At 48.9% G+C, this 25,756-nt stretch overlaps 1 protein-coding gene across 13 annotated transcripts in view; it reads right to left on the bottom strand.

Moving 5' to 3' along the window:
• PTPRS (protein tyrosine phosphatase receptor type S) overlaps positions 1 to 25,756 on the bottom strand; it is a 165,924-nt gene that overhangs the window by 48,324 nt on the left and 91,844 nt on the right. For 7 of the 13 annotated variants that reach the window (XM_039382823.1, XM_027724504.2, XM_039382821.1 and 4 more), the window contains 4 exons: positions 25,106 to 25,294; positions 15,225 to 15,335; positions 12,914 to 12,925; positions 2,410 to 2,679 (listed from right to left, as the gene is read on the bottom strand). In XM_039382823.1, the coding sequence (XP_039238757.1) occupies positions 2,410 to 2,679; positions 12,914 to 12,925; positions 15,225 to 15,335; positions 25,106 to 25,294 (582 nt within the window). Of the gene's footprint in view, positions 1 to 2,409; positions 2,680 to 3,941; positions 9,853 to 12,913; positions 12,926 to 15,224; positions 15,336 to 25,105; positions 25,295 to 25,756 lie in introns of those variants that run through there. The other 6 variants (XM_027724506.2, XM_039382820.1, XM_027724510.2 and 3 more) reach the window with 2 other exon arrangements.

The following is a 25,756-nucleotide window of genomic DNA, read 5'->3' as shown; positions in this document are numbered from 1 at the left end:
GGCACAGCACCAATCACGGCAGCTCAGGAGAGTGCTGCTGGAATATTATGAACCTAGTTATACACTCTATTATCCTCCTTAAACTGCTCCATCAAAGGGAAGGCGTTCAGCTAAACATCTGGAATCATTAGCTCAGACTTCAGCTGCACATCCGCCGGCTCACATGGCAGGGAAGGGAAGCAGCTTCGCAGGAGCTCCTTCCCAGCACACACTCAGATGTTCCGAACGGCTCTGCCACTGCTGAACCTCCCCCTCTTCAGCAGGAGGCAGCGGCACAGCGTGGGCTGAGCTCCTCAGAACAAAGCCCCATAAATTCTGGGAGTGCTTCCTCTGAAGCCACAAAGGTGTGTTAATACTCATCTCCCTCTCCCTCAGCCAGATGACTCCCCTTGGAGCTTGTTGGGGACTGCACGATGCTCAACAGCTTTAACAGCAAGTGTTAAGTCTTCTCTAGCTTTACCTGTCCTCAAGCTTTATGTGTTGTCCTCACTACACTCTTTAGACCCTTTCCAACCTCATCTTACCACAGAATCCCAGACTGGCTTGGGTTGGAATGGACCTTAAAGACCATCCAGTTCCACCCCCCTGCCATGGGCAGGGACACCTTCCATTAGACCAGGTTGCTCCAAGCCCTGTCCAACTTGGCTTTGAAGCCAGTCTTCTCTAGACCAATAAAACTTTGATTTCTCCTTTCATCTTCTGCCTTGGAGAGCTGTGGATGCTCACATGCAGCAACGTAAGAAAGAACAGGATTCAAATAAAATGACAAAAGGCAGAAGGCACCAGCAGGGCAAGATTCCCTATCTGAGGAGATGGGAGAGTTGGAAGCAGAAGCCATCTACCCTTCACAATAGCTTTTTAAATTGAGAGGATAAGACAGGGAAGGAAGGAAACACTCAGGAAAATAAAGAGGACCTGAGTCCAGCCCCAGGCATCCTTCTGCTGGCACAAGAGCCCACTCCCTGTGCAGAAGCTCAGGATGAGTGTCATGACAAGAATCACTAGTCCCTGCTCATCTCTCCTGTCAGACCTTCCTCAGGCAGATCACTGATACAACACAATTGTTTTTCTTTATCCCTCCCCTTTTCCAGTGTGTTTCTCCTCTCATCCCCCACCCGCCGCATCCTTTCCCACCCCGTCTCTCCCAGATCCCTCGTGGGCAACACCAGCACTCGGAGCAGACACCAGCTCACACAGAGCTCTACACTCACCCAACCTCAGGGGCTTCCTGCTTGGGTTTAATACTCCCCTGCTGAGGATAGAATAGATTGAAGATGGCACCCGTGCTCCTCTTGGGAATCACTAGCTGGAAGCTGGGGTTATTCCCCGTCTTGTTGAGGCAACAACGGCCACTAAGATGCTGGAACTAAGCTCTACTGCAAGGGTTCACATGCCAGAGATCCTCAGGGCCTTGGCTGAATCTCTAACCTTGGAACAGGATGGCATGCAGGCTCCAAGCCATCCAAGGCTCCTTGCAAAGTGCCCAGCCAGCCTCATATGCCAGGACAGACACAAGCATGCAGGGATTGGAGCCACACTTCTCTTCACAACAAACACCTCAGGTGTCCTAAAGCGAGGGAAGGTCTCAAGCCACCAGCTTCCCCTTCACTGTGGGTTTCCTTGTGCGTGGGATCCCTGAGGACACATGCACAGATCGCAGCACACGGCACTGGGGGTGCACAAGTCTGTGTCCCTGCCCATGGCCACGGACCTCCACATGTACACACAGGCTGGTAGCAAAACGTGGATTTGCACACGTGCAGCCAGGCACCCACACGCCCACGATGCAGCCACGGTGTCCCTCTCCATCTCCCACACCTTGGACATGCAGAACCGTGTCCTTCTCCGTGCACACACACACCCCCACTCGTGCACAAGCACCTTTGTACATGCAGAACTGTGCCCTTCTCCGTGCACACACACACCCACTCGTGCACGAGCACCTGGCCATGCAGGACTGTGTCCCTCTCCATCTCCCACTCGTGCACGAGCACCTGGCCATGCAGGACCGTGTCCCTCTCCATGCACACACACACCTGGCCATGCAGGACCGTGTCCCTCTCCATGCACACACACACCTGGCCATGCAGGACCGTGTCCCTCTCCATGCACACACCCACTCGTGCACGAGCAGCTGGCCATGCAGGACTGTGCCCCCACACTCCTCTCGTGCAGCTCGGGCAGCCCCAGGCTCTCCCCGTGCAGGCACACGACAACACAGGACCCAACATTCCCACTCGTGCCACATCCCACAAACGCTCCCATGCACAGGCACAGTGCCCGGGTGTGCTGTGCCCACATGCTCAGACCCTCTGCCACGTGCCCTGCCCGCGCCCCCCGCCCCGTGCCCGCTCCCCCGCGTGCAGCCGGGCCCCCGCGCTCGCTCTGGCCGTGCTCACGCTCCCTTACATTTCACCGTGATCTGGGCAACGGCTTCTATGACTCCCAGACTGGACATGGCCACACACGTGTAGTTGGCGGAGTCCTTGACGTCCGTGAGCTCCAGGACATTCCTGCCCACGGGCATGTCATCCTCGGGCGTCAGGTCCTCCGCTCCCTGCATCCACTTGACGTAGGGCATGGGCGAACCCACGGCCACGCACGTGATGTTGACGTTGCCCCCGGGCATGATTTCATGGCTGACAGGTAAGATGGAGAAGCGAGGGGCCACACGGCGAACTGTGGACGAGACGCACAGAGGTAACAAAAAAAAAAACAACCGAAAAAGCAAAATAAAGTAAAAACAAAAAAAAAAAAACAAAAAAACAAAACAAAACAAAACAAAAAAAAAGAGAGAAAGAAAGGAAAGAAAAAGAAGGGAGAAAAAAGAAAAAAGAGCAAAAGGTAATTTAAATACAGATGGGGTTTGTCATCGTTTATTTTCTTCCTTCATTAAAAACGAAACGAAAAAACGAAGAAATGAAAAAATCGAAAACCGAAAAAAAAAACTAAACTCCAAATAAATTTGTACTTCACAAACAATATATAGAATATAGACATAAAAGCGATATTTCATAGCAACAGGGTTCCATTGATCAAGATTAGACCCATCACAGCACAGATAAATACACAAAAATTTATTAGCAATTTCTCATCTTTACTGGCAAGAGCTGGCATGGCGAGCGTCCAAAAATCTCCTCCGTGGCCGCTGGGGCCCCCAGCTCCCCGCTCCACACCCCGGGAACCTGCTCCTCCCCTTTCCCAGTGGAGTCTGACCCCGGATCACCTCCTCCCAAAGGGAACAGCCCGTCCACCACCACGGCCCAGCGTGGTCCAGGTGCCCCCTCCGTCTCCAGAGAGGGGCCCTCTCCCACCCAGGGATGCTGCAGAGGTGGGGTGGGGGCGAGGAGAAGGTTGGGATGGAGATGGAAACTTCTCAACGTTTTGCCTTGTTGGACCCAGAGAATTCAACAAAGAGAGAAGTGTCACATCCCCAAATTCCAGACACACCACTCGAGAAGTAAAAGGCAAAGTGGTAAACAAGGGAGGAGAGGGAGTCCCCGGAGCGGGACAGAATTTAGTTGGTGCCTGCGTGTGAGAAGCATCCAGGGGAACACAGTCCCCCTGGAGCGAGAGAGAGTGTGGAAAAGATGAGAAACTCTAATGAAATTTTTGTGGTTTTCGGGTATAGAAACCCTAACGAAGCCTCTTTAAGATCTGACACGGTTCCATCGATAGATGCAGCTCTCAGAGTCACAAACATCATGCAAAATAGGTAAAAAAGAGAGACAGAGAGAGAGAGAAAGAGAGAAGGAGAGAGGAAAATGCAGAGAAATATAATTTCTGGGCGGCTAGCAAATGCCCACATGGATACTGGATAGAGAGTGAGCGACAGAGAAAGGAAGGAAGACCAGGAGAAGGAGAACAAGAGGGGAAGGGAGAAAGAAGAGAGAGAGAGAGAGAGGGAGGGGAAGGGGGAAACCCACTTTAATGCTGCATACTTTTTCTAGCTGATGTGACCCAATGTGGTGGCTCACATTGTCACATCTCAGCCCTGGCGGAATAATAAATAGAATAGAATTAATAAGAAAAACAAGGTAATGAAACTTTTAACGTTGAGAAAACAGTGACATGTTCTGTGCATCTCCTTAGCAGAGAGGTGGATGCAGCTTCCAGACCTTACACAGGAAGAACATGGACGCAAAGGGGGAGGCTGTGGTTTCCTTGGCTCCATTTTCTGAACGACCCAGGCTGGCTGGAGGAACTGTGGGGGCCCTTTCCTTAGGGGGAAAAGCAGGAGAATGGGCAAAGGAGAACGTGTGTGGATCAGAGAGGCCCTAGGGAGGGAGCTGAGGGCAGGGTCTCATCCCACAGGCAAAGACAAAAGGATATGGACCCGGGAAAAATGCAGGAACAGCAGCAGCCGGAGGGGAGTGGGAGTGCAGGATTCCTCCAGCTCCAGGGACAGCCATGCAGGAACTCCCTCAGGCAGGGTGGGCGAGGGGGCAGGAGAGTTTGGAGTGCTGGGGGCCTGAAAACCACCTGTCCCTGCTGTCCTATTCCCAGGTAACTTTGGAACAACCTCTCTAGGGCTCAGTGGCCGTTGCCTCATGCAAAAGCAAAGGACAGCAGAGCTGAGCCTGCCCTCACCCCTCCCGAGTCCCAGTGCTTTCAGATGTCCCCTGGAACTGATGTCTTGGGGTCTTCTAGTATTTATCTTCCTTCCCTGGCTGTCACTCAGCTTTATGGATCTTTTCCAATGGGAAGGGCGCTGCCAGGACAGCTAGTGGCTGTTTGCCATTTAGTGGGGCTTTGGTAAACAAAAGCCAACTACAGCCCTTGCACTGTCCTGCAAGGTGACAAGGGACATCTTCACACAAGGTCTGGTCTCCCCATTGGGCTGTCAGACTCTTTTCTGCAGGTACCAGTAGCCAGGAACCAGTACTGGGAGGCAAGGAAGAGAAGACTTCCAGATTTGTGGCACTGGAAGCTCAGGAATGGCAGAGGAGAATTCCTGCATGCATGGATTTGCAGGGATAATGGGTGGCATGCCCTCAGCTGGGGAAAGAATTAGCATGTGGAGGGAGAGACTGCAAACTCACCTGGCCACTGACACTAGAAGGTGACTTTCTACCCAGAGAAAGGTGTAAGGAGGGCTTTTTACCACCTCAGGGACCAGCACTGGCTCAAAGGATCAGGCAACATGCTCCTTCCTCCCTCCTGTGACTGCGGAGGCCTTTCAGCCCTAAAAATGAGGGTACATCCCTGTTTCCTACTCCATCCTTCTTCCCACTGCTTCTGGAGGTACCACAATTCAGAAAATGGAGCCAGGTGAAAACCACACCTGTCACAGTCTGAGACAAGATGGAGAGAACTTGGAGAGAAACAAGTGGGGTCAACATGCAGACAAATCTGGGGTGGGGATGACTCTTTAGAGGAGGGGCTGGCATGTAACCTTCTGGAGAGGGGGAGGCAAGGTGGGAAAGGTGAGGAGGAATGGGGAGACATATCCGGACAAGATCCGGTCAGCAAACAGCATCAACAGCAACAAACAACGGCAGGTGGGATGCAAACACTGAGTTGTCATGGGAACAGAACAAGACAGTTAATTCAAACCGAAGCTAATCGCAAAGAAATAAAACCGAACCGAAAGAGAAAGGAAAAAAAAACAACAAAAACAAACAAAGAAAAGAAAAGAAAAAGGAAGAACAAACCAGAATTTAATAACTGAAAAGCATTATCTGATGTAGGGCGGAGTGCTGAGAATCGGAGTCTGAAGGGAGCAGACTGTTCCTGGCTGTGGTTTTTGGGCAGGGAAGAAAGAGATCCACTCACAAAACACAAGCTCCCAAAGAACTGCAGAGCAAACCCTCCCCTCCTCCTCACAGCTCCCAGGGGTGCAGGTCAGCTCCGTGGGGTCACAGGGCACTTTGGGGCTGGTTTAATTTGGATTAGGGCTCAGGTGAGCCCAAAACAGGCAGCAGCACTTCCCTGGTGCATCCTGGTTTAAAAAAAGCTACACATTCCTGTGTGTGCACAAGTCTACCAACATCCACACACCGGTCTAGGATGGGAAAATAACTCCAGTTAAATGCTGGAGACCTCAGAGAGTCCCTGGATACATCCCTGCCACAGCTCAGGGCTGTGACAACCACAGTAGTTACAGGGTTCATCTCTGGCTCCCCACCACCATGCCCCTGTTTATTTTAATTGCTGCACCACTTGGATTTGGCTGGTGACATGGAATTTGTCAAGGGGAGAATCTCTGGGTCAGCCTTTAGGACAAGGTCCAGGAGGAAGAGAGCAGTGGTGGGAAGGAAGCTGGAAGTGCAGCTAGGGTAGAATCAAGACCAATTTCAGCTCTGGGTCCTGCTGGGTGTCACACACAGCAGCTGAAAGAGGGAAATTTTACAGGCAAAAAACGTAGTGAAAGAGATTCCTTTTCCATTTTGCTTTCCAACACTTTCAAAGGACCGGGAAGAAAAGAACTGCCCTGTCTGGAAATGAAACACTGGGATAGGGCAGCAGCCTCGCTTTACAGACATTTCTCTAACACTTCTCCCAGTTCCTGGTGCAAGAAGCACCTTCCCTGAGTTCCAGGGATGTTTTGGTTTCCAGGACAGCTTTGTCAGACCTGGGTTACGAAGCCGACCTCGCATGCGGACACGGACGTTCATGCTCCATGTGCAGCAGCTCCCGACGGACACACACACACACAAGCAGGCACACACAAACAGACATTTTCCATGGCCAAAAAACTCCCAGGAGCTTTTTTCAAACAAGGATACAGCTTCTTACTGATAGAACCAGATTTCAAGACAGGAGCTGGACGTTTGGGATGCAAGTTGAATTATCTCGATGCAGAGAAGCCACCTCTGAGGCACAGGGAGATTTCTGAAGTGCAGTTAGTTATGAGTCTGTTTAATTGGCTGTTGGATGAGCATTTCACACTGCAAATCTGCACCCCAAATCGGGCTTTTTTAAGAAACAGAACAGATCCATAACTTTTCACACCCTTGGAAAGCCAATTGGTTTTGTTGCTGCTCACGGAGGCAGAGGTTAACCCAGTTTGTGTTGTGTGAGTGGCATTTTTGGCTCTTTTGGTCTTAATCAGCACAGTTAAGGTTCCCCACCACCACCACTCTGTTAAAGAAGAGGTCCACAAGGTGAGAGGTGTTTTTGCAAGGGACAGATTTACAGACCTGGTCGGAAGAGACACTGTGAGATCCAGGGTTGACATTTGCAACACCAGAATCCATCATCCTTAAAATGCGTTCCCAGGACGCTGCTAGTGAGAGAAATCTGAGGACCAACCAACCAGTTTGTGCTGAGGAAATCCACCAGTTGCACTTTTTAAGCCCCTTCCAGATTCCCTCAGGGAGAAGCAATGTTGGAGGAGGAGCGAGGTGGGGAAAAGGAGAAACGTTCTGGACAAGAACCCGTCACTTCAAACCCCGATTCACATTAAACCAACTCAAAGTGAAAACACGTTCTCATACCTTAAAGAAGAAATTAATTGGGAAAAGGAAACGAAAGAAAGTGAAGTGACTGGTTGAAAGCACCAAACAAAACCAAATGGTATTGAACATTTTGACACTCAGCAAGCTGCTGCTCCAAATGAGGTGAGAAGGCGGACATTATTGGCCATTTTGGTGAGACAGGAGTCATTCCGTCTTGCTCCAAAATGAGGAGGGGGTAGGGAAAGGGTGCCAAAATAATGTGCAGCCTCTACATTATTAGTGAAGCTTAGATTACACCTGTCCTCCCCTCCCAAAAGGTGGTGTGTCCCTGCCCCTGCGTGTCCGTGCAGCCGCCTCTGCCTCCTCCTCCCTCTCCCATTCCAATTCCAGGTTCGTTCCTCTGGGGCCAAACGCTGTTGGGTTTGGATTTCCGACCTCCGTCCCTCCACAGGACGAGATACTCCCCTCCTCATGCCCATCTCCTTCCTCATTTCCTTCATGGTAAATAAAAATAAATGAGTAAACAGGTAGATAAATAAAGAATGAGCCCAAGGCTTGGATTTGGTCTGGAGGAAATCCATTACCTTCCCAATAATTGTTACTTTTCACTTAAAAAACCACATTAGCTGAGTGACAGGCTGGCTGAACATCTCTGGTCTTTCGTAATTCTTTTTTTTTTTTTTTTTCCTGTTGCTTTTTACAGGATTAAACAGAAAATCATCGAAATCCAATTGTTTTTCAAGCAGCTCTGCAATTTTAAACACAGACTCGACTATTTTAGTTTTTGTTATTTTAATTTGACAAGGTGTAATCTAATTTTTTCCCCTAAAACAAAGAGAACAGCGATGCAAAAGGTGTAAGAGACACAGGCAGGCAGAGATTTCGAGATCAGTACAGCACAGTGTTCCTGCAAAGTGCCCTCTATAGAGAGATAGTCATGTATATACATAGATATATACACAGTTTTGAATTTTTTTGGTTGTTGTTTTTTTTTTTTGGGGGGGGGTGGCTTTTTGTATCCATTTCCATTTCCTGATACCCTTGAGAAATCCTTCTGCAGAAACACAGTGAAGTTTTTGTTTGCTTTGTTTGGTTTGGAACTAGAATTTCAGAGCTGAGGACACCCCAAACACGGACAGGGCGCTCCCCCACCCATGGAAATGCTAAAACAACCCTGAAAAACTATCCCAGAATTCTCCATCCCTAAATTCCAGCACCTGGAAACTGGGCACTGCAGAGGCAGCTGTACAACCCAGTGGTGGGTCTGCCTCCCTCCTTTTCCATTCAAGAATTTATCAGTCTAGTCTAAAAAGGTCTTAAAATTCCTACAGTTTAAAATACCAATGACTGTTTTGCCCTCATGGCTATTTGTTAAATCTCTAGTGCAAGTGGAATTATTTCCTTCAACCTCTAAATGGCATTGAAAGGGAATAGCTCAGCACTGGTTCCACTTGGAACCAAGCAGCAGCTCTGGTTTGATGGTCAAATTACACATGAGTCAAACTTAACCCAGGCTAGAGGTTAAATTATTGCTTATATTAGTCACATTTTAATCTATTTTGAAGTTTATTTTCTGAGGTGCTCAGCACACTATTCCTGCATTTTCTGTGGGTTTTATTTCGTTTGATTTCTACTTGTTCTGCTCCTACGTGTTTAGCCCTGGCCTGGTTTCATCTTTGGCCTCTCAGTGAGTTGAGGTTTTCCTGAGAGCCTTGAGAATAACTGGGAATGTTCTCAGCATGCCCTGGACTGCAGAACCTGACTCGGGGTGACTAAGCACTGAGCTGCCTCTGACAAGCAGCAAAGGCAGGGCCTGAGCAGGCACAGCAGCACTGGGCTGGTTTAAATTCCTGCTGAGCCATTTACAGCTCCCTGGGCTGGTAAAGAGCAGAGCCACAAGAAGCTCGAGTGGAGAGGAAAAAAGGATTATCCCTGCAGCATCCCAACTGCTGCCTTTTGTATCTCCTGACAGGGCCCCGCTGCGTGAAAAAGGGGAAAAATTTTAATTTTGGTAAATTCAACCGTGACAACACGTCCTGTACCAGCAGCAGCAGCTCTGCATAGTCAGAGGACGCCAAAGCACAGCCCACATGGCTCATTCCTCCTTCCCTTTGGGATATGGAGGAGCACAGGGACACGTGGTCCTTACACACAGTGCTCCATCCCCAGCCAAGCAGCTGCTTGTTGGGATCAAAACAGAGCAATTGAGGTGGCAGTCACGCTTTCCAAATGAAGAGGAGACCTGCAAATGGCTCTGTTTCCAGGGGGTAAAACATCCATGGCCAGAGGTCCTGGATGAGCAGATCCTTGTCCTCACTGGGGTAACTGAGCTCCACATGTGGGGACTCCCTGAGGCTCAGGTAAAATACCATCAGGTACCACAGAGTGGTTTGGGTTGGAAGGGACCTTAAAGGTCATCCAGTTCCACCTCCCTGCCATGGGCAGGGACACCTTCCACCTGACCAGGTTGCTCCAAGCCCTGTCCAACCTGGCCTTGGACGCTCCCAGGGATGGGGCAGCCACGGCTGTGCAAGGAGAGGCAGGAGCCTCTCAAACACCACCACGGACTGACAGCTCTTGAGCTGCAGGATTTCAAATCCATCCCTTCCTACAATCACTATGGGCCACAGGTTTGATGGCATTTGTGTCCCTAGGGATACAGAGAAGCATCTGAGGACTTTTGAAAGCCAGGTGACTTGTGTGGCTCCCATAAAATCAGCATTTCCACCTGAGGGTGTGCTGACTTGCACTAGAAATGTGTCCTTCTTTTCACTGCCTACAGGTGAAACTTGGACAACTGGCTCAGCCTAGAAACTTCCATACACCCTAGGCTGGTGGCAGAGTTCACCTCACCTGCTTCTGACCTGCTTTTATGGGTCTCCAGAAAGACACCTCTGCCTTTGACCTTGGATATTCCCTCTTGGAAGACTCTCTGTTATTTTGGACCATGGCACGATCTGACCTATAATAAAACACAAGGCAAATCCTCACCCAATAATTTCAAGACCATGCCTCTGGTTTGGGTTGGAAGGGACCTTAAAGATCATCTTGTTCCAACCCCCTGCCACAGGCAGGGGCACCTTCCACTAGACCAGGTTGCTCAGAGACTGTAACTTTAGCAAAGCACAAGCTCTTCTAGCCAGGTATCAAGTCTCTATTTCCTCACCCAGTGTCATTCCAGCCTAGCATGACTACATCCCATTTAGCTTGAGTTTATTGTTGTTGATATTATTATTATTATTTTTATTGGCTTTTAAGGAAGAATTTAATCTTCAAACCTTCTCAGATCACAAGAGGTTCTACCAGCAGCAGTGCGGTTTGGCCATGTTAGAAATACTTTAGGAAAGAGAAAATAAACAAATAAAAACCAATGGTGTATAAATCCCTTTTTAATTGCACCTAAATCCTGAAACTTAAACTCCTAGTCATGAAGGAAAATCCTGTAATTAGGAGTGATTATCACCTTTTAGTCCTAGGCAGGAGGGAGGTGGGATGGGAAAACCTCGTTTGGAACACTATTCCTTTTCTCTTTTTTTTTTTTTTCTTTTTGTTTGTTTTTTTAATATAGAACAAGCCGTTTTTCTTCTTTTTTTTTTTTTTTTTTTTTGTGTTTAAATAGAGCCTTGGGGCTGGGGGCTGTTTTTTGGCTAATGTTGGCATCCAAGTCAGAAGAGCCACAGCTGGTCTCTTCCCAAAGACATTCCCAGGAGCGCAGCATTTCGGAGTGGAACCCTCGTACCTATGGGGAGGGGGGAGAGACTTGAAAGGGGGAGGGGAGAATACCAGCACTGAGGGTCCGAGCACTGAAATCTCAGCATTTTAAGAAAAAAGAGAAGGACAGACAGAGAGAAAGAGAGAGATAGAGCAAGAGAGAGACAGATACTGTGTCAATACTGCACTGGATTTCTCAAAAATCACACAGCTTTAATACCTGTGCCCTAGGAAAGCCACTCCTTTGGTAGCTGGTTGAGGTGAGGACTGATGGGCAGAGGGAAAGGCATATCCAGGGAAAGGGTTGGCATTCAGTTCTGCACAGGGAAAGCACCAAGCACCACGGGTACCACTGACACACTGCAAACCCCCTGTTCCCTCTCCCATGTGGCCCAGGATGCACACATGGGAGGCAACAGGGGCTTCGTGGGGATAAACAGGGAGATGAGAAGAGGGAAAAGAGGCATTTTCAGCTCCAATGTCACTGGTCAGATTCCTGGTGGCTGTTTGCAGTAGCTGCAGGTGCCAGATATGCCCCAGCAGCCCATTCCAGTGGCTGCCACAGCTGCAGTTCTCTTCCCACGCTCCTTTGGGAAGGAGGGCTCTACCTTTGCTGCACCTGGCTGGGATTCAAGGTGCCTTTACCAGGCAGTAATGGATAAATGACAGGGAAGGGAGCAGGAAAATATGGAGAGGCAGAGCCAGGAGGCAGCTGCCTGGCTGCCCTTCCCTGCCAGGACGAGGGGTCACCCTCCTCCAAGGAATTCTGGCAGGCTCTGCCGAGGAGCTGGGCACTGCCTGGCCATGGGGCTCTCCGTGCACACATGGGTGCTCCAGGAGAGACAACACCGTGGGGTTTGGGAACAGCAGGAACCTTTCTGAGAGCAGGTGAGCTCCTGGTGTTCCTGGAGGGAAATGGGCAGTTCCCAGTGAGTGAGCTCTGCGTTGCTGGGGAATCCCTTCGGAGCAGGGATCAGGGTTTGGCTTCGTGTGCAGGATGTGGAACAAGAGCCACACCTCGAGAGACACGTAAGTAATAACGTGACCCGGGGGCTGCCCTAACTCCTGGAACGACCCCCCTGGGTTCTCACCATCTTTTCCACTTCCCAGATCCCTCCCTCCCCCCAGAACAAAGGCTTGTCCCAAATAGCAGGGCTTCCATGGACAGGCGTTAGAGCTGTGTGACTCCTTTCCTCCTGGAGGGATTGAGGAGTTCAGTTACCACCGGGTGGGCAGGAACACTGGCTTCTCACAATGCGTTTGGAATAAACTACAGCACAGCATAACCAATCGAAACAGAAACAGGAAATCAAGAGAAAGCAAAAAACCCAACAGAACCGAAAAAAAATTTGGAAAGTAACAGTAAATTCACTTCAAAGAAACCAGAATCGTATAACGGAAAGAAAACCAAAAAACTGTACATATTTTATATCTCGAAAAAAAATAATTCAGAATTAATTTAAAAAGTGGCATGCAAAGAAGATTCGTTACATTCTCCTATCATGCATCAGGCCCAATGTCCAAACGGCAAGGTAACCATGACGACAAAAAAGTGCAAGAACTCAGCAACATTACCAAAGGATGCATAGAGAGGCCCACAATGCAACTCAACTCATCTCCGCGAGACCCGGGAACGCGCGGGTCTCGCTCATCTTAAAGATTTCTTGCTTTTTCTCTTTTCATTTTTTTTTTTTTTTATAATTTTTTTTTCACTTTTTTTTCATTTTTTATTTTTTTTTATTTTCTCTTACGAATGTAAAAATGTGGGTAAAGAAAGTAAAAAAGAAAAAAACCACACCAACCTTCTCGTAGCTCTGAGGGATGTTAAGGGGGTTTGATGCGGAACACAATGACATGAGGAGAAGAGAAAAATAGGGGAAACACAGAGAGAGTAAAAAAAGGCCTTCTCAAGGCTGTCAGCTGCAAATTGATTGATTTTTTTTTTTTTCTCTTAACCAAAATAAAAGGAAAGGAAAAAAAAATGAAGATAGTAACGACCCTCTTTCCTGCCTTCCTAACGCTCCCCCTCCCATCCCATTGGGTACCTTTAAGACCAACCAAGCTCCGTATGGAGGTCAGGCTGGGAGCAATCCTAGCTCAGAATCAGCCCCCACAGAGGTGCTGACCCCAAGAAGGATTCTCCCTTCTTTAAGTCCTTCTGCTCCTTAGAGAAGGGGGAGTGGAGCCTGTGCCGGGCAGGAGACCCGACACGGAGGAGCCCCCAGGCTGGAATTCCGCTCCCCCGGCCCCCGTGCTCCCACCAGCCCCACACCCAGCCCTGCTCACACTGACTCCACCACGGGACTGAATAAGGAAAAAAAAAAAAAAAAGAAATAATTAGAAGGAGAAAAAGAAAAGCAAAACCAAACCAAACCATTTCCTTGCAATGTTCAAACTTACAACTCCTATCCCAGGTGGTCTATAGAGACAAGCATGTTATGGGAGAAACAAGTCAATTGGAAACACAGGAGTGTTCGAGACTCTTTTAAAACAAAAAAACGGGAAGAAAAATGTGCATGAACTCTCCCTCCCACCAAAGCAAATCCATTTCAGAAATTTGTTACCTTTCCACGATATTAACACACAAGAAACAAGGAATTAAACAGCATGAAAAACACCCAAACCACAGGCCGAGCTGGTACCCGCTGTTTTCTGCACTCTCTCAGCTGGTTAGTGCTGGTTTCAGGCAGGCCCAGGTACACACAGGCTAACTGGGATAGAAAGAGGGCTATACCTGGAGCCCACTCATCCAGGTGTGGAGACAACACCATGTTACAACCTTTGTCTCCTGGGTAGTTTCTGAGTGGCCAGAAAAGTAGAGGAAATTTATAAAAAAAAGAATAATAAAAAATCCCCACATTTTTCCTGCTTTTTTTTTTTTCAAAAAAAAAAGAACCCAAACCATTCCAGCTAAGCTGCCTGCAAAGGATCCAGCCCTGAATTAGTATCAGATCCAGATTTACGTTCCCAAAATTTCGGGGCCCGGGCGACGGGGCAAAAAAATTTCAAACGCAATTTTCCAGCTGGCCACAAAAGGCTATTTTAAAAATTTAGCTTGGAAACATTAAATTATTAAAAGCCTTCTCTCCATGTGCATGTGATTTAGTGAGCGTGAGACACGAGAGAGAGAGAAAGAGAGAGAGAAAGGAGTGCACACAGGAGCATGGCTCTGCATTGGGCTGCAGAGTAACGTGAGTGTAGGTGGGAGGCGCTTCCTCTGTCGATGGGATGGAAATGGGAACACTTTGCTGGGATGTAACTTTTCTTTTTTCCTCCCAATGGTTGTTTTTTTTTTTTTTTTTTCGTTTTTTTTTTTGGGGTTTTTTTCAAAAAAAGCGAGAAGGACCAGCCCTGCTCTCTCATTACCAAAAGGGATTTTGCTGTGGAAAGATGTTAAACCAAAGCTACACACGAAATATTACAGGTCAGAGAGATTAAAATAATGGAGAAAGCTGTTGGCCCAAGGGGTGGGAGAACATCGAGGGGGCATCGAGCAGAAGCCAATCCCCCTGTCATCTGTTCCCCCTGTCATGGGTGAAGGGATTGTCACTGAGGCAGGGCTGGCCCTCTCCAGCTCTCCATGCCCAGTGTTCATTCCCAAGGAACCAGTGACAATTTACTGCTGGCACAGGGAAAACCAGCTGGGACTGAGGGGAGCAGTGACAATGCAACCTGGTGAGATCTGGGGATACAGAGCTCTGTGGAGGGGGCTGAGAGGGTCCTCCCCTCCTCTCACACCCACACCAGCAGAACTGAAACCTTCCCACTTCCAGAGAGGGGATCCTTTGGGAGAAAGGGGGATTAGGGCCTCTCTGCAGCCAAAGTGATTCATTCCCCCTTTGGGCTCTGCAGGCTGACGCTGGCAGATTTTGGGGGGCACTGTTTTGGGTCACATTTTACTCCTCTGTGGGTGACACAGCCCTGCAGTGCTGGCGGGGCAGCAGGAGCCGCCGGCTGCGGGGAGGAAATGGGGGCACAGCGGGATCCCTCTGCAGGCTCCGGGATCACCACCAGCATCTCCCCTGCTCGGGGCCAGGATGGAACGGGATAGCTGGGACAAGGGAGGCCCGGGGAGGAGGGAGGTGTGTGCCAGTGAGCCGATGTGCTCCCTACCTCTCACGTAAAGGTTAGCGGGGGAGGAGTAGCGCACCCCGGCGCTGTTGCTGGCCACGCACTCGTACTTCCCCTGGTCGGTCTCCTCGCTGCTCTCGATCTGCAGCCCACCTGAGGAGAGAAGAACACCGCAGCACAGACACCATCATCACCACTTTGCTTTAAGACACTGCAACAGCCTCAGTGTTCTGCTGTTTCCTCCCTGGGAATGCAGGCCGGGAACGCCGAGCCCCTGTGGGCATCGGCTCGTGGCTGGGCTCAGTGTTGTGGCTGGACATGTACCCAACGTGAGGAGAAAATTTAATCCCCCCCTGCTCTATCAGGAGTTACTCTTTGTCCTGAACCCATCAGCAAAAGCACCAAGTTTTGTGGCTTCTGCAATGCAGGTGTTCTGCACCAGAACTCCCGAAATCAGCCTCAATAATCCATATTACCGTGAGCCCCGGAAATCCATCAGCAGGCAGTTGACTTTCCCTTGCTCAATTTGAAGCAGTGACCATAAAAGCGAAAGGCTTTGTCACCCACTGCTTGGGGAATTTCTATCACCACTGCCTTTGTTTTGTGCTCAAATACCTGCTTCCCAGGAAGCCTACTGAGTCCCTGTGCAAAGCACCTCGCTGATAGCAAATATTCCCAAGGGAAAACCCCGTAAATACTGCACTGGAACTTCAGAATTGCCTGCGTGGTTTGCATCATCTGGGCCAAAAGGATTAAGGTTTTTCTTAAACCTGTACATTATTGCAGGCTACAAGAATACACCCAGAGCCCAAACTAAAGATTCCTGTCAGCAAATATGCAGAGAGATGCAGCATGGAAGTACATGGGAGAAAATTGCCTCATTTACCTCAGAAGGCTTCATCCCTGCAAAACTCCAGTTGAAATACATACTACATAAATTATTCAACAGGCTCTCAAATGTTTTATGTATTAGGAGTACATGATTATACTACAGATATGGACAGAGCTCACATGTGGTAAGACTCTTAACTCCCATCTCTAGGAAAAAAAAAAAACTAAATACGAAAACCAAACAATTCCAGCTCGGTGTAATAGTATTGATAAAATCTTAAGTGAGAAGAGTGCAAATGAGATCATTGTTGGTTGCAGATACAGCCTTTTCAGGAAGGAAAAACCAGTGTGTTCACATGAGGAGGACATGGAGCTCACGTTCCTCTGAGTGTGCGTGGGTGGGAATGATCCTGTATGGGGGGACGTGAGGCTGGGAGAGTATTTAGGACAGGGATGGGGTGTGAGTGAGGCTCCCACCAGCATCCATTGTGCCTCAGAGCTCCCAAAAGCAGAACAGATAGAACTAAAAACCAAAAAAAAAAAAAAACCCATCCAAACCACTAAACCAAACGAAATTAATTCCAAAAGAATCTGTGGGGCTTTTCAGCATAACAAGAGTTAAAACCCAAACTCACTGAAGCTTCACACTGAGCCCCCAGCTGAGCGAATTTCATATGGAATTACAGCTCCAGCTCTGCCTCAGAGAGCTTCACTTGGGTGGAGAGCTGGTCAGTGAGTTCTCCCAGAAATTTCTGTAATTTGGACAAATCTGTGAGTTGTTCCCACTGGTTCCAGATAGGTTTTCTGCAAGGCTCATGAGCATCACTTGTCTGAGTGCACACAGGGCAGAGGAAGCCACGCTGCAGGGCAGGAAGGGAACCATGGACTGCTCTGGGCAGCTTCCCAAGGGGAGTAGGGACTCATCCCTTCCATTCTGCCCACCCCTTCCACCCTGCCCTCTGCAGCTCTGCTGACCAAGGCAGTGGCAGAAGTGACACTGCAGAGAGGGCGAGGACTGTTCAGCACTTGTCAGGAGCCAGTAGAGATGATGTGTGAAAAACGTAAATCTCACCTACAGCACCTCCTGTTGCTTTTACCAGCAGAGAATTATGGAATTTTAAATGTGCCAGTGGAGATAAAACCAAAGCAGGGTCTTCCAAGGGGTGCACACCCAATTCCTTCTGCCTTTCAATGACAGCTTGAGGTCAAGTATTTTTTGACTCCATTAAAGAGACAGTGCAGAAGCTACTTACCATGGATCTTTCCCAGAGAAACCTGAGGGTAAGAGAGTGGGGAGGAAGTGGAAAGAGGCTCTGGAGCCAAACAAATGAATAGGCTGAGATGGTAAGTGTTGAAGATCTGCCTGAGCAAAGGACTGGAAAACTCTCATCGCCATCAGCAGTTTGGGAGCACTTTGCACCAATCAAGAGAAGGTCCTAAGTATTTACCAAGCCTTGATAACATTTAATGCTCGAGATAAACTTCAGTCCTTCATAGTCCTGGAGAGATTAGCTCTTAAAATTCTGCCATAAATCTGAGGCAGCACAGCCAGAGACGTTATTAGAATAACAGTATCAGTATTACCAAGTGCACCCAGCAAACAAAAAAGGACATTATAACCATAGATAAAATAAAGACAGGTAGAAAAAAAGAAATATCCAGAGGTGAAGCAAGACAAGAAAACATAACAACAACACGAATCTGTATTGAGCACAGGGCAATGGAACGGGATCTGAGTGGAGAGAAGTGTTTGGAGAGTGGGTGAGTGAGTGAGCTGGGGGTGTCTTACCTCGGATCGGTGTACCTTCTGCAAAGGAAACAAAGAAAATAAGTGAAAAGACTGTAAAACCCCAAACACCTGCACTGCCCGTGGGAAAAGGACCTGAGTCAAGGAAGACAGTTCCCAGTAGGAAACTTCCTGCTCTACCTCATCTTAAATAACAGGGACACTGAAGAGGGCTCGGTGTGCTCAGGGTGGGGGTGCCCTTGTAAGCAGCCCAATTCAGCTGGCTGTTTGCAGAGCCTCTGTGGCACCTGGCTTGGAAAGTCTTAAAACTGGCTCCATTTTGTTGCTAAGAATGCAAAGATAATCTTCAGGCTCTCAGCTAACATTACTGTTTGCTACTTCCAGAACATGTGATGGACCTGCATTTACCTTCATCACTCCTGGGAAAAAAAGGGCTGGCACTATGGCCCTGTTAGCCCAGACAGGGAGAGGGACATCCAATACCTTGCATCACATTAAACTGCAGGTTTGATCCCACCTTTGCTAGCAAATTCCCAGTTCCAAACTTTAGTTATTGGCACAGATGTGCAAGAAATTCAGTACATGTCCTGCTCAGGACCTTCAGTCATCCTTCACAGCTCTGCACAGGGACTGAAGGCAGGTGCTGTGCACTGAAGGCCAGGCTGCTGCACAGGTACAGGGCTACCTGGGGACCTCCTGCAGCTGCTCTGGGACCCCTAATGCCAGTGAGGAGGGGGCTGTATGGAGAGAGCAGTCCTGCTACACTTGCCTGCTGACTGCATCTTCCTTGGGTTATTTTATTCCAACCCCCTCCTGTTGTGTCTAAGAGCCCAACCCAAGTGTTCAGGTCTCCCAGGTGAGAGGGAGTGACGCTGTGGTGGGTGAACCAGGCCACAGTCAGGGGTAAAAATCACTGTCCCCCCCATCTGACCTCCTGAGGTTGCAACCAAACCATCTTCCTTTGAAAACACGGCAGGTCCTTTTGCTCACGGGGGCATTCAGAAGTGTCACACAGCTTATCAAAGAAGGGGGTTTAGTCGGTGGGTTTTTACCCCAATCCTGAGAACGGGGCAGATCCCGCAATGCCAAGTGTTGCCTCTCCCTGGGGAGAAATGCAAGAGCTCCTCTGCAATGGGTGACACTGCTGCCACTCTGCAGCACCTCCCAGCCAGGGCTGTGGAGCACATTCAATGATAAATATCAGCCTCTCCCTCTCTCCTCTCCCCCACTGAGGTACAGTAGAGTTATTACCCCTCTTTACACACGGGGAAACCAAGGTAGAGGTGAAGCAACTTGCCCAAGGTCACGGAGGGAAGTCTGTGGCAGAGGCAAGAACAGGAGTCAAAACCTCCTCCGTGCCAATCTTCTGCCTTAACCACCAAAAAAAACCCCTTCCCTCCTTATCCTTCAGCCCTGCTCATCCTTCTGCTGCGGTTCAATCCTCCATTCTCAGGATAGAAGGTAAAAATAGAGAGATATTGATTACAGTTCATCTTTATTTTTCAAAGGAGCTGAGGGAAGAGAGGCATTCTAGTGTTAGGGATTAGACTCTAGTTAGACTCAGCTTCTAGTTAAGAGGTTAGGTCATTGGCTAGAGAAAAGTTAGCATCTAGTTAGGGTTAGGAACTAGCTAAGGTTAATGAAGCAGGTTGGTTAGCTCTCAGGACAGAGGTTGGAGAGACAGCGCTTGGAAGAGGTGGGAGAGCAAGGACTTGGGCAGATCCCCACCCAGGAGGTGGCAGGGAGGTTTAAAAAGCGAGAGAGAGAGAGAGAGAGAAAGCAGCAAAGGGTTATAGTTGAGTTCAGTGGAAATAAAAACAGCCTCTGATACATCCTTCTGTCTCAAAACTGGAGTGAAAATCTGCCATCTGTGGCACCAATATGGAACAGGGCTAATGGGAAGAGGGTAGAGGAGGGGAAGAGACCCCAACATCACCCACGACTCGAAAGCTTCTTTGGCCTTGGCTAAGCCTGGCAGTTTCCTGAAAAGTTCCCTCTAATTGACAGGAGAAACATGCTGGAAGTTAGAGCTGTGCAAGCACAGACACAACAGCAGTGTTACCTTCTTGTGTCACTGCAGGTTAGTCATTCCCTGCTCCCTCTGAGCATCAGCACTGCCCCTGGAAATGGGCTGTCAGCAGCTCCTGGAGACAGACTGTCCTGGAGACAGAGCTCTGGGAGAGCAAGGTGAGCCAGGCAACTGCACCTCGGGCTTTCCAGGTCTAACTCTGGCACACAGGTGAGGAGCAAAAGAGGTTTAGGAAGATGCCCCACACCAGGGATTGGAGGTGGGAGGGACAGAGATTCAGTCAGAATGAGCTCGATTAACTGGCATGGCAAGAGCAGCAGTTTGGGTGGTGGCCCACACACAGATGGTAGATTTTCAGCGTTGGAGTTTCACATCTAACCAGCGTCATGTTCAACACAGGGGCAGCAGGAACGGTGCTGGAAGAGGGGGTGAACTTAATTAATTATTCTGAGGAGCTCTGACAGGTCCTGTAAGGTTTGAAATGGGGTCGTGGGGGTGGGAGGGGAGGCCCCTGTGCTCAATACCTGACTTGCCTGGTGAGCACCAGGGACTGCCTGAGGCTGCCCAGTGTCCAGGGCAGAGCAAAGGCACCAGCTCTGCAGGAGAACTAAAGGAGGAACAGCTCACAGTGGATGCTGATTTTCCAAGGGAAAAGCTGGTTCTGAGATGCCACGTGCAAACTATTCATACTGCCTTCCCCAGCCTCCCAGGATCTGCAGATCTGCCTATTTAGGGCAAATTTTGAGGCTGCCTGAGCCCAGATGGCCAGCCCAGGGTTTAGCAGCAGAGGCAAAAGGCAGCTTAAAGGCCTTGTCTCTGGATTATAAATGCCCAAGATGGTGCCAGGCAGAATTCCCCGTGCAGGTGTCCCCCTCTGTGACAGAGGACGGGGGTCTGCTCTCCACCACCCCTCCCTCTGATTTCCCACATGCTGTGCCGCCTCCGGATCCTCCGAGCCTTGAAAAGAGGGAGAGGGGGACAGTCACCATTGCCATGGCAATGACAGAAAACACATCCCCACCTTCTGTCAGGGCCACGTGTGAGAACATGTGTGTGCTGAGCTGCTCTCCCGAGGGCTGGACGCAGCTTTCTGCTCCAAACAAGCAGGCAAATCATCAAGGGGCTCCTGCAGTCGGAAAACGCCGGATCCGGGCTGACAGCTGCAATTCCTACGTCTCCAGAAACAAAAGGGGACTTGGCACACGCAGGGAACGTGACGTGAGCTCTGCAGACAGGCTCCTGCCCTCTCTGGGGATGGAGATGATCCAGAGGGGCAAAAAAGGGGTGTGTGGGGGGGGTTCTTCTTATCCTCAACCCTTCCCCACCGACCTGTGATTTACAGCTTCAATTTGGAAATGCTGCACCCCCACGTCTCCCTCCTGAAAAATGCCAATAACCCCGTTAGATGTGGAACTCCAAGACCTCCTGCAGGTGTGAACACAATTATCACAGTTCCAGGGTACAAGCTATTGTGTAATTGGGGAATTCCAGGACAACTGTTGCTAAGAGACCAAAAAAAAAAAAATCTATCCAATGTTAGGAGGTTTATATTTAGCTGTTATCTCTTTATACAGATAAATTAATTGGAATTGTTATTACTATTCTTTTTTTTTTGTAGCCTGCAATACCCCTGCAGAAATTAATTTAGAGGGCAGAACATCCCTACTGAAAGGAGTTAGTAGAAGAAATGCAGAGCATGCCTCTCAAGAAGCTGTTACAAAGGAATTAGTTTAAAGGGCAAGGGTTACAAATCTGCACATTAGCAGGTTTGGGGTTTTTTGGTTCGATTTTTAATTTTTTTTTTAATTGAACAAACTTACCAAAGGTCTCTGAATGTTAAAAAAAAAGTGAAAAACAAAAACAAAAAAAAAAAAAAAGAAAAGAAAAGCTTGTTATAGCCAGTTATTTAGAAGACAGAAGACACACACAAGACACAAAAGGTTTTAGTATTTCTGTGGTGAGGAAGGTGGCTGGAGGCTGCCTCCAGTGTCCCCCCTAGATGGCATGGCTGAGCAGAGGACATTGGCTCTGCCTCCTGCTTTAAATGTCCCGAGATAAGCAGAAATATCCCTTTTCCAAGACCACTTAAACCCGTGTTCAACCCAGGTCTCTAAGGCTGAGATGTTCACGTTGTCTAAGGGAAGCAGGAGCCCGGACAGAGCTTCTTCCCATTCTCCTCCTCCTGACAATTCAGCTTTTCACTCAGCCAAACCCCCAAGCATTAAAAGGTTTCCAGCTGGTTGGGAAGTTTATCTGGAGATGGAAAGGGGGAGCAGAAATACCAGAGAAAAGCCACTATGTTTAATGACATATCACCTGTTTCTTGATTAGATTGAAGACCCATGTCACAAATGGGTCCCCAGGATGATGGGAATATAATGACTGTGGTCTCAGGGGCCTGTTTATATTGGCAGCCAAACATTCAGATTTAATATAAATGAGAACCAAATCTGGACACGGTTCCTGATTTCGCAGAGTTCCCTGTGTGACATTTCACTTGTTCCTTTTAATGAATTCATTTGCATGTTTACCACTAACTCATATATTGATAAAAATCCAGTTCTTAGCACCCTCTGTACTGCAGCAGCACGGCTGCCATCCTGATGACTTCATCTCCAGGGTGGAATTTGGGACTGTCCTGCCCTGCTGCTCCCTCAGCCTGTCCCAGACTCCATCAGGGAGCAACACAGGCACGTGTTTGGGGACAGCACAGTCACTAAACCCCAGAATGGTTTGGGTTGGAAGGGACCTTAAAGGTCATCCAGTTCCACCCCCTGCCACGGGCAGGGACACCTCCCACTAGCCCAGGTTGCTCCAAGCCCTGTCCAACCTGGCCTCGGACAATTCCAGCCACAGCTTCTCCGGGCAACCTGTGCCAGGGCCTCACCACTCTCAGATGGGAGAATTTCTTCCTAAATCTTCCTAGATCTGTTAGCACAAAGTGCAGTGATGAAGCTGTGATTTAGCAGCAGGGTCACTGCCCCTCCCTGCACCCCTGTTCCCAGAGGGCCCCTCAAACACCCTCGGCTGGGTGTAACTGGTAACCCCAAGGTTGGCTGGAGTCCCACTGGTGACCTGTGGGTGAAAGACACTGAAGCTTATTAGCAGTGTCCTGGAGCATCCAATGCCCTGCTGTGTGCTAGTGCCACACTTCTGGCAGCAAAGTTTGTTTTCTGGAAAGATAAATGTATTACAATTAAATTCTGACTTTAGCAGCTCAAACAGGCATCACCTTGAATTCCAGTCACAAATCCATGCCTGAATCTGCTCTGCCATGGTGTTAAAGAATCCTTTTCCACAGGTCAAAGTGCTGGCACAGTACAGATGACCCTAATGTTCATATTTTGCACTTTCACAGGCCTTTCCTTGCAGAACATGCAAGTTTTGAAAGGCCATGAAAGCAGAAATTGGAGAACTGGGAAGCCCTGACTGCCCAGGGACCTGCACTCCCTGCCACACAGGCAACAGGTTCCTGCCCCGAAGGGCAACAGGGATGCTTCAGGGTTTCACCAGTTTTCTAATTGAAAGCAGCTGTAAATGAGATTAAATCTCAGCAGGTATCTTCTGACTTATCAGAAGGGCCAAGGGTTCACTCTGAGGCCAAGCAATTCACTGGAATAAAAACACAGCACTCAGGTGGCTCTGAGGAAAACACCAGATCAAATCCGAAGGCATTCTAGCAAGATGATGAATGTATTAAAAATAATCTGCCTGTGCATTACTCACACTTCAGTTCACGGTCACAGAGCATGATATAATTCTAGTTTACCTCTCATTATTTATGCTGAGTGATTTTTTTTATTTGCAGTTGCCTCAGCTGTTATGATAAAACAGGGAGGTCAATCTCATCTGCGTTCGTAGGATTCAACAAGCCATTCTAATTCCACAAAGCAGTTTAAGGATCTCCTTGTAACTTTGTTTCACTGAATAAGGAGCATTTATGCAGGTGTGTAAAAGCTGCATTAAATTGGAGCTATGCTGAAGCTTTTCCACTGGTGGCCCAATGAACTAAAAATCTATATTTTTAGTAGAGTCTTTGCCAAAAAGGGCAAGACAAAAACCCGGTGGTTCCATGCTCTGATATTCAGATGCAGCAGGACACAGTCAAAACTGATTTTTCCAGAGCCAGCAGAGATCTGGGCAGAAGCAGTTGGTTATTACTCAACTGGACACCTTGTAAAAGGTCTAATACAAACAAAGCAACCCCAGTGGCTTCACTGAAGCCTCTGCTTTCCCTTTGCCTACAACAATGCCTTTTTTTGCCAAAAAAAAGACCTAAAAATGCTCCATCTCTCTTGGCCAAAGAAATCTTCTGAGCAGCTGAAGTGATGCTGGTCTTTGCTAGGTCCAACCCTGGACATGTTTTCTTTAGGCTGGGTCTAAGCAGTCGGTCCAAGCAGTATGTGAAAAGGATTATTTTCTGGGTTAGTTTTTGTCAAGAGGTAAAACTTCCAAAGCTTGCTTCATTTTTGCAGCTCTCAATGGGAGTGTTTTATCAGTAGTACTCAAAAATAAATCCACCTATGCCCTCCTTGCACGCTCTCACCCAGCAAAACTGGCAGATTTAACAAGTATAAAAACAGCTCCCGAAACGTGAATATTAAGAGATGTCACGTTGCCACACACACACACACACACACACAAAACAGCAAACATAAAACAAACAGGAGAGACAGATGGACAAGCAGATGGGGAAAGATGGAAAACTGACAAGAGCCACAGAGCTGGGGTACATCTGTTGGTGGGGATGGACTCCACGGGCAGAGCCACCGAGCGCTGAGGGGTCACTCCGGAACATTCCCAACGGCTCCACAGCGATGGCTGCAGGGATGTGACACTGGAGAGGTCCTGCAAGAGCTGTTCTTCAACACCAGCTTGGAGAGGCTCCACTGACACCATCGTGTCTTGACAGCAAGAGGCTGCCTGAGCCACGGGCCCTACACCAGGGGTGTGTGTGGCCTAAAAAGCCGTGTCTGCCACAGTGGTTCTTTCTTCCTTGCCCAGTTCTTGGGCTGAGGAGCAAACCCTCAGCTCCCATCCAGGCCCTGGTTTCCCCTGAGCTCCAAGAGCACCAAGATCCAGGGATCATAGTTACAGTGCCCTCTGGATGGGCACCAGCTTCCCTTCATGTCAGCTGGGCAGTGGGGAAGGCCAGGAGGGCTCCAAGTGGAAAGGATGTGTAAGACATGAGCCCCAAAACAACAAAAAAGAGCGAACGGCCCCATCCACAGCAGTGGGGCCTGTGCCTGTCAGGCCCCTCCTGTGCTTCAGAAACCTCTTGGTCTCAACTCCTCCAGTCTCACAGCCAGGCCTTACCTGATCTCAGCTGTTTTATTCTCCCGTTGCTGGCGCTGGGGTCGACGGGCAGGAAATCTTTGAACCAGGTGATCTCTGGGTCGGGGTTCCCGCTGGCTGCACAGAGCATCGTGGCCGTCCGGGTCCGCTCCACCACCTTCAGCTGGGGCCCCATGTCAATGTTCGGGAAGCCGGGAGGCAACTGGTCCTCTGGAGGTGGACAACGAAGGGAAAGGGTTAAACAGGGACCAGGGTAGGAAATGGAGCTGTTAAAATGCACCAAGGAAAGCATCAGGCAGACTTGCTGCCCTGTGCCAGGCAAGTTAAAACAGTAAGTGGTCCATATATGGGTTGTGAAAACACATGGTACAATAAAGTGTAGCAGCTTGTCCATTTTATGTGATTATCTGACCTCCCACAAGAAGATTCCACACTTAAATGCCATTTTTAAAACCCTTTGGGGCACAGGAGTATGGAGTCATAGGATCACTAAGGTTGGAAAAGACCTCCAGGATCACCAGGTCCAACCTTTGACCAAGTCCCACCTGCCCATTAAACCATGTCCTCAGGTGCCATGTTAACTCATTTGTTGAACACTTCCAGGGATGGGGACTCCACCACTGCCCTGGGCAGCCCCTTCCAATATTTAACCACTCTTTCAGTGAAGAAATT

This window comes from Pipra filicauda, unplaced genomic scaffold, assembly GCF_003945595.2.
Source record: "Pipra filicauda isolate LSUMZ 115617 unplaced genomic scaffold, ASM394559v2 scaffold285_size1263560_pilon, whole genome shotgun sequence".
Taxonomy (NCBI): Eukaryota; Metazoa; Chordata; class Aves; order Passeriformes; family Pipridae; genus Pipra; species Pipra filicauda.
Note: the sequence above shows the minus strand (reverse complement) of the source record. Positions and strands in the feature narration are given on the sequence as shown.